Source organism: Helianthus annuus, chromosome 5 (assembly GCF_002127325.2).
Source record: "Helianthus annuus cultivar XRQ/B chromosome 5, HanXRQr2.0-SUNRISE, whole genome shotgun sequence".
NCBI classification, from domain to species: Eukaryota; Viridiplantae; Streptophyta; class Magnoliopsida; order Asterales; family Asteraceae; genus Helianthus; species Helianthus annuus.
Genome location: NC_035437.2, coordinates 60,422,474 through 60,432,123, shown reverse-complemented (window position 1 = coordinate 60,432,123; position 9,650 = coordinate 60,422,474). Strand labels below are relative to the sequence as shown.

Genomic DNA, 9,650 nt, shown 5'->3' with positions numbered 1-9,650 from the left:
GGGAGCAGTCAAAGTCCTTATCATGACTTGCAAGGAATACAAGAGGCGGGGGGAAGAGTGTCATTAAATCTTACTCCGAATTTAACTCCGATTACACCTCTTGTACACCATACTGCACCAACTCTTATAGACTTAGAACCCTGAAAATGATAGCAACTTAACCAAGAGCTAATCCATAAAACTGAAACTTCTAACAAACCAAATAATCAACTCAGGAGATCATCTAGGTTTAAAAGCCTACTAACTTTGATGATTACAAAACGTCCCTAATTGGAGTTGAAATGGATTTTGGAAAAGTTTACTGATCCTATCTCTTCTAATTAAGCCATTAGTGTCAATCAATCTTCTGAATGGAATAAAACAGTTTTCTAGTAAAACTGATTTTATGTGTTCGCATAACGTTTGGGATTTGATTGAATTACTTAAGAGTGTTCATAACTAAACCAAATCCTAATATATAAACGTTAAGACACTAAGGTAGCGTTTGGTACGAAGGAATAGAAGGCGGAATGGAATGAATCATTCTATTGGAATGAAAAAAAACATGTTTGGTTGTAAAGTTGCAATGGAATGGAGCATTCCATAAGGAATGTAAACCTTCCAAATATAATAATTTTCATTCCTTGGTAAGGTAGTGTTTTTTTTCATTCCTTCAAGGAATGGAAAGATATATTATTATTATTATTATTATTATTATTATTATTATTATTATTATTATTATTATTATTATTATTATTATTATTATTATATTTTTACCATTATTATTATTATTATATTTTTTATTATTATTATTCTTATTAGTTTTAATAACTCACTCACGAGCGACACCACTACTGCCATAGCTGCAGCCGTGACTACCGTCGCCGCCGTCACCCACTTCTGCCGCCACCACCACCACCACCCACCTCCACCCCAACTGTTTACCGCCACCACCAACCTCAACCCCAGTCGTCACCCACCTCCGCCGCTACCAACCGTCACCCACCATCCACACCTCCGCCCCCGCCGTCACTCGCCACTACCCACCACCCACCGCCGCCACCCACTTCTGCCACCTCCGACCATCGCTATCATTGCCACCTATCACCACCGACTAGCGTCACTCATCACCGATTTTATTACTTCGTCTATTCTTTCCTGTCAAACAACACAAAGTAATGATTCATTTCATTCTCACATGGTAACCAAACAAGACATAGAATGGTAATAATCCATTCCATTACATCGTCCATTCCATTACCTTGTACATTCCATTCACCCGTCTATTCCATTACGCAATACCAAACAGACCCTAAGAAGCATGATTGATTGTCAAAGGTTATACTTAGGAAGAGATAAATTATCAAAGATTTCTTTGAGGATCATCACTGTTCTAGTAGCTTATAATAGTTTAAGGCTACATTAAATGAACATTAAAACAACTTTCCCTAACAACTGGCTGACATATTTACATGTTCATAAAACAACTTGAAAGTTCTAAACTTAAGGTTAAAGAACAGTTTGTCTATAAGCCAATAAAATCCATGTATGGGTTAATGCAAACATCATAATGTGATGAAATCTTAACGCAATTATTTTCATAAACAACCAAGTGGATTAATGTACCTACCTCAAAATGAGTGGGAGCAACTAAGATAAACTTGTCTATATAGATGAAATTCTTTTAACTAGTATATGTTACATAAGTCAAAGCATTGTTAACACAAACTTTGATATAATAGATCTCAGAGATATCTCTTATGTAATAGATATCATAACATACCGAGATAGACCCAATGGGACAATAGTATCGTTCCATAAGTTTAACATTAAATGGTTCCTTACGTATGTAACAAAATACTGCTCTCCTTTAGAGGATAATAGGATAAATGAGATTATTTCTTACGCTTCATTAATTAGAAGCCTTATGTAAGTTTAAGTCTATACTCGTTTAGATATTACTCACATTGCAACACACTAGATATGTCTAAATTAATGTGAAGCATCTAATAGAGTATTACAATATCTTTAAAAGAAACGAGAGACTATAATTTAAAGAAGAAGTGAGAATTAAAACCGGTTTATTACTCTAACTTTGTAATATTCAAAGATGACAAAATGTAATTTCGGGTATATCTTTATGTCAGCAGACAAAACCTATCTTATGGAGGAGTCATAATAAACTGATAATAACAACCTAAGTTATGACGATATAATATATTGTTGATCACAAAGGAATAGTCACTAAATGTTGTTGAATTTATCAGTGGACTCATAAGTTTATTAACTCATATAATTAATATATTGAAGACTTATTGTGATAAAGTCAGCTACCATGTCTCCTTGAACAGTAACAGTTCGAGAGGTGCTGCATTGAATTTCGATACATAATTAATTATTCGTTTATGAACGAATTGAGGAAACTAAATCTTTGTATCGAATGCATTCATGATATGCTTAAGGATCCTATAACTAAAAGTCTATCACCCATAACTATTATGTAAGCGCTTATAATAATCACGGGTTTATTGATGACTATGTACAACTGCATATCGTACTATGAATGATTAACTTTTAATATTCCTCATCAGTTTGATTTTGTATGTCTCTTACATATGTTCTGCCGGTGTAATGACATATAGACAACTATAAATACAAATCAAACGCTAAAGGGCTTGTTTGTATTTTGATCATAACTGTTAGGTTTTAAATTAAGGCTATAGTATGACTAATGGGGGTCCTGAGTCGCATAATGATTCAACGGCTGTATTTTTCTGCTATAGTACTTGTTTAAGGCTAAAATGAGTATTAACTTCTGATCAGACTAATCTAATACTCATGATAAATGATTATTCGGCTAAGTGGGAGAATGTAAGATTAAATATTTTATTTATATATTTAATCTAGTAGCCATCATTATCATTTATATAATATGGATCAAAATATATTAAAACCTATAATAAATTAGTTGGTAATTGTTGATGGGCCAGATTACCCTAATTAACTAATTGGGTTTCCCCTTGGGTGTATATAAGGAGATTACAAGAGAGGGATTAGGGTTAGACATTCATAACATCACATTAAAATCGCCCCTCCTCTCTCTCTCCATTACTACGAGTTCCTCAACCCTAAAGAACTCGGTACTACCATCAAGAAGATACATCCTAAAGGGGAACCAGACCAATCTGACGAACATGACGTCTACTTCCCTCTCTGGTGTGGGGACAAATAATCAGGTACACACCTCTTATTTTATTGTTCATGATTGAATTTACATCATGAGGGTTTATGTTTTACCCTTGTTCTTATGATATAATCAACAGGGATTTTTTAGAGAGGTTTTGAGATTGTTTTTGTTGAAAATGGATGAGTTTTGGTGGTTTATATATATATATATATACTTAATAGGTTTAAAAAAAAATTAAATCAACTAGCCGTTGGGAGAACTAGCCGTTGATTGGTTGGTTCAAGTGTTGAGGAGCGTTTTAATTTAAACGCCGGGGGGAATTTTTTTTCAAAAATCACGCCCTATAACGCCTACCGTAATGGTAGGCGGGGCGTTATAGGGCGTTATAAAGCAAAAAATTTTCAAAAAAAACGCCCCATTACGCTTGGTCTAAATACTCCACAATATTCCTCATCCAAATCAGCAATCCCACTTCATATATTATCGATCATCCCCCTCCATTTCTAAGTTTGTGTGCAAATTTATAGCTGCATAAAACTAATGGCTTCATTTGACCAAAAGCTAGCCATGGCCAAACGCTGCTCTCATGGTAATTATCATAAACATTTTTACCATAATGCAGTTTCTTAATTTATGCATATGATCAATCTGGTTAAGTTTTGTATCTTTTGGGTTGTGATCATCGTACAGAAGGAGTTATTGCAGGAGCTAAAGCCGCTGTGTTGGCCACCATTGCCACTGCTATCCCAACTGTTAGTACTCTACTCATCTTTACTTGTTAATTGGTTATTTGCGACTTATATCTTGAAGGGTATTGAGCATAGACACTTACAAATGAAGTAACTGTATGCATGTATATGTATCTGTAGGTGGCAAGTGCAAGAATGGTGCCATGGGCAAAAGCTCATCTTAACCACACAGCCCAAGCTCTCATCGTCTCTACAGGTACATTAGTTAACTAATACTAACTTTACATTTTTCTTCTAAGGGTTTCAGATATATAAATGTTGTAAAACTGCATGCAGTGGCAGGAGCTGCATATTTCATAGTTGCAGATAAGACCATTCTGAAAACGGCCAGAAGAAACTCCTTTAACGATACTCAGAATTGAAATATTAGTGTATTTGTTTTGGCATTTACACAGTTCCTTGCCAACAAAAGAGCAACTGTAGTTGCCTTTATAATGTCTATGTAATGTTTGATAATGACGAATATATGAAATGAGAAGTCAATTAGTACAATTTCAATAAAATTAATGCGTGTGTGCACATATGGAATTAAATTACCATATTTATATACACAAATACATGTAACTAAAGACCTGGGGCGGACCTAGCTTGTTAATAGGGCAGCCTCTGTTACCCCTTGACGCTCCGGCGATACTGTAAATTTTAGAAAAAAAATTGACTTTTTTGATTTCGTTAGTTTTTTAACGTTGCCCTTATAAAGATTTTATAAATCTACGACTGCTAGAGATTAAAGTCAGGGATCATGAAAATAAGAGAGTGAGTTGTAATATTGTACCCTCGTTTATTTATTGGTTGAAGTACCACAAATTTAACCATATATGCAAGTGTCAAAACCGGATCTCATGAGTCAATACCCTTAAACAAAGGTTAACATAGCACAAAGTTTGGCTTAGTCAATTATTCGTATTCTTTGGTTTTCTAAAATGACAAAGATGACAGTTGTAATTACACAGAGACTTATAGTTTGGACATTATATATGTTAGTATATGAAACCATAAACTCAGTTTACTTTTTTTGTTGTTCAACTAATATTTGGATGAATTGGCAAATATAAAACGTCAGGGACCATTTTTAGTTTTTTTTTATTAATTAATTTTGTCACATAAACATAACATACATACAATTTTTATTAAAAAATTAATATTTTTGTCACATAATTTTTATAAATTTTCATCCAAACTACTAAATCAGATTAATTTTTTTAAGGTGAAGGATGTTTTAAATTTTATAAATTAAGACAGAAATTAATATTCAGTTTTTTATATCAGTTTTATAAAGAGAAAACGATCGTGCGAAACATAACAATTGATATATAAAATCGATTACAACTTTTAGTATTTAATCAATTGTAAAACGTTACATGTTTTTTAAATGTGTCGAGCGCCTAGGAAATATTTTGGCAGAGATAAAATATTTATTTAAAAGTAAACTGCAATTTTACCCTTGTGGTTTAAGCCAATTGACACTTTGACCCCCTCCCTGGAAATAATTGCAATTTGCCCCTCCCCCCCCCCACCCCAACATTGTTGTTCTGTCGCAAAATTACACTCTGCCGTCAGTCAACAGCTGTTTGACTATTATAGGTAAGGGTATTTTGGTAATCTTACCCCATTTTTATTATTATTATTATTATTATTATTATTATTGTTATTATTATTATTATTCTAAAATAACAAATCATCATCTTCACCTAAACATCATCTTCACAAATCATCATCTTTAAAGAGTTATCATCTTCACAAAATCCATTTCAATATCTTCTCTCTCTTTCTTCGCAGTTCTCTCTTTCTAGACCATCACCCCACGACAATCACTTGCACATCCACCACTCCCTGCCACACTCACCACCTATCACAACCACCACCCACCACATAACCCCCACCTCACCTGACTCGGATTTCCGACGAACATCTCCAGCCTCTCCTCGTTGCCCTATCCCGCCGGTCCACACAGATCAAGATAAAGATAAGAAAAAAGGTTGGGTTTTTAGTGTAATCTTGATTTGTTAGTGTCGTTCTCCACTATCTCCCTTCGTCACTATGATTGCATCTCATCCTATCGGACTATCTATTCAATCTGAAAATCGACAGCCTCTGACAAATATGTTGAAGTTCTGGTAACCGATTTCATGTCTTATTATTCTTACAATTCAATTTAGGGTTTCTGCCTTGTTAAATTAGGGTTTCTGCCTTGTTAGTGTATGTATGAGAGAGAGAGAGAGAGGGAGAGAGAGAGAGATAGGGGAGAGAGAGTGGTGGTGGTGTGAGTGACAATGGCGACGGTGGGGAAGGGGCAGAGCCGCAGAGAGGTGTGAACGGCGTTGGCGGAGGTGAGCAAGGGCGGAGGTGTGAGTGAGTGAGAGAGAGAGAGAGAGGGGGGGAGAGTGGTGGGATGAGTATTTTGTTGATTCAGTTTTTCGGTGGTGGTGGTGGATGGTGGCAGATTCACCACTGTAGGCGGCTAGGGTTAGGGTTTGGAATAGGAAGGAGGTGGTGGTTGAGTTGATGGTGGTGGTGGTCAGAAGAGGAGAAGGAGGTGGTGGTGGTGATGAACTTGAAGAACTGGGAATGAAGAATGAACTGATGATGAACTTGATGTGATATTCTTGATTTTTTTATATAATTTTAATAAGATAGGGGCAAAAACAACTTTTCACACGTTATTAACAGTTAAACAAACGTTAACTTGACAGAGTTGGGTGCTAGGGGCTAAGAGTGCAGCGTTTCCATTAGTTGGGGAAAAAAATTGTATTCTATCTAAGGAATGAAGTGAATCGTTGGGGGGGGGGGGTAAATTGCAGTTATTTTCAGGGTGGGGTCAAAGTGCCAATTGGCTTAAACCCCAGGGAGTAAAATTGTAGTTTACTCTTTATTTAATTACGACTACGAGGGTAATTGAATAATATTTATTCTGAGTGATTTAAGTAAATAAACTTTTGGTTCATGTCATTATACTAAATATTTGGTTGGTAATTTGAAGGTTTCGTAATGATATGTTGTTTGATGGGGGGAGGGGGTGGGGGGCACTGGCTTCTTTTTTCGTTAGAAGTGAAGCTAAAAGAGTAGAATATGAATTACAAACTTGGTACATATGATAAGATTTGTTTATTTGACATTTTTCTATAAGGTCCCCAGCATATTAGTTTTATAAAATTTAGAGGTTGAAGTAGATTTTATTTTTATAAACTGGTCTATATAAAAAACTGGAAATTAATTTTTATCTTAATTTATAAAATTTAAAATATTCTTCCACTTAATACATAAAATAAAGTAAATTAGTGGTTCGATGAAAATTTATAAAGATTATGTGACAAAACTAATATTTTTTTTATACAAAACTGTATATATATATTTTGTTTTATATATATGTGACAAAACTAAATAAATAAAAGAAATTAAAAAGATCCTGAGTAAATTTTCAAAATCATCCATGAGGTTTTTTATTTGCAAGTTTCATCCAAATATTCTTCAACTTTATAGAAAAAGTAAATTGAGTTAGTGGTTTTGATGTAACTGACAAACAGATTTTGGCAATTTATACTTTTAAATATAACCAAGTCTTTTTAACAACGGATGCAAGAAACATTCAATTATAATGAAAAACTAGTCGACTCGGTGCAATTGAAATGAGAAAATGTATAACAATATTACAAAATAAAAAATATTTAGAATGGTATTACCCTTAATTACATAAAAGTTGTCTCCCAAAAAAATAATGAAACGTGTTTATGCAAATGAATATTGATATCGGAACGCATGTTTACGGTCGGTATCAACTTAATTAGTTACGGTACATGTACCGAGTATAGTTTATGATAATAAAAAATCACTTTTTTAAATACAATTTCATTTCAAATAAAACTTATATCAGTGTGTTAAGAAAAAAACTTATTCGATATTGGTGTCACACCCCAAAAACATCGCAACGGAAATACAAACGTGCCGGTGACGGAGGTTGGTACCCATAAAAGTCTTTGTGGTCGATGCTATAGTTATTTTGGATATTTTGTTTATTTTAAAAACATCGTTTAAGATTAACACATTCATCACGAACAAGTCATAGTTGTTTGACCCTTAGGGGTCTTATTACACAGGGTCCCAAAAGTTTAAAAGTGTCCAAACATTATTTTAATACATAATCATCACACAACCACATGACAACGCGAGCCAATATTCTCTGAAGCCGAACTCATGTACCTGAAGAACACGTAAAAATCAAGTATCAACACAAATAAGAATGAGTTTACATATAATTTCGAGTAAATTACAAGTTTTTTCCTTTATGTTTGCATCATTTTGCAGGCGGTGTCCTTTGACGCAAAAGTTTACGGGCGGTGTCCTTAACCTTTCAAAATCTTGCACGTTATATCCTTTAGCCCTAACTCAGTCAGATTTTTTGGTTAAATATGGTCATGTGCCTTACACATGAGGGTATTATTGTCATTTAACCTTCCCAGGGGCTATTTTGTAAGGAATTATTAATCAAGGACTAATTGTATAAAACTGAAAATAAAAAAAATATTAATATAAATTCTTTCTCACACACACTATCTCTCTCTCTCTCTCATAGAAACCCACCATCACCACCACCTCCCACCACCACCACCTCCCACCACCATTTAATGATTTACTAAACACCTCCTAATCCAGCAAATAAAATAACTTCAAGAGAATCATGAAGGAAGAAAAAACCACAAACCAGATTGGTATAGTTTAATCTGCACCAATCATAACTCAAATCTACAACCATTTCAGATATAAAACAACGTAGCACAAAAGAAACTACTAGTCTACCATGAATAACCGTGGAGCACGCAGAATTGTTAAGAGAACCCATTGATCTATGATTTCTGTTAACCAGCTCTTGAACCGCCGTGAGCCGGCTACCGCCTCCGTATATCTTGGCCCGATCGTCCGTTTAAGCCCGACCTTGAAACATAAGAACAACTAGAACTGTAACCGCATGATCGGTATAAATTGAGACCTCGGATGACTCCGCAGACCCTTTACATCTCAAACTTTCGCTCGGCTCTTCCTGTGATGGCCGGAACTGGATGGTCGAACACCTCGTAACTCCGATCATCTCGCTCTTCATCATTTCGTCGTCATTGTAAGTGATTCCTTTGTGTCTCTCTATCGGTTTTAACTGAAGATCAAAAGCCCTCTATCAATTGGGCATTATAGGGGCTTGATCGTCTTAGTTTTGCAGTTTGTCAGATTAGGGTTCATCTCATTTGTAATTTGGGAATTTCGCTGAAACTGAACTAAGATATAAATATATTTATTTTTATTTTTTCAATTTTATATAATTAGTCCTTGATTAATAATTCTTTACAAAATAGCCCCTAGGAAGGTTAAATGATAAGAATGCCCTCATGTGCAAGGCATATGACCATATTTAACCAAAAAATCTGATTGAGTTAGGGCTAAAGGATATAACGTGCAAAATTTTGAAAGGTTAAGGACACCGCCTGTAAACTTTTACGCCAAAGGACACCGCCTGCAAAATGGTACAAACATAAAGGACAAAACTTGTAATTTACTCTATAATTTCATAACAATTTGTTTAAGGAGAACTTTCTTAATACAACCCTTTAATGATTTAAAAAGATTCACATATGTTTAAGAAGGACCATTTATTTCCTTTGTAAAATGTCATGGTTGAAATCATTAGAATCCGCACTACCACCGTATTCCATATGAAAACTGTTTTCCATGATTTAAGTTTGATATTA

General features: G+C 34.6%; 1 protein-coding gene across 1 annotated transcript; it reads left to right on the top strand.

Annotated features, from left to right (window-relative positions):
• The first annotated feature begins 3,621 nt into the window (after nt 1-3,621).
• LOC110938794 (early nodulin-93) lies at nt 3,622-4,399 on the top strand. Its single transcript, XM_022180867.2, has 4 exons — nt 3,622-3,755; nt 3,857-3,918; nt 4,036-4,111; nt 4,192-4,399. The coding sequence occupies exons 1-4, from the start codon at nt 3,707-3,709 to the stop codon at nt 4,275-4,277; spliced, it is 273 nt and encodes a 90-aa protein (XP_022036559.1). The 5' UTR covers nt 3,622-3,706; the 3' UTR covers nt 4,278-4,399.
• The last annotated feature ends 5,251 nt before the right edge of the window (nt 4,400-9,650 follow it).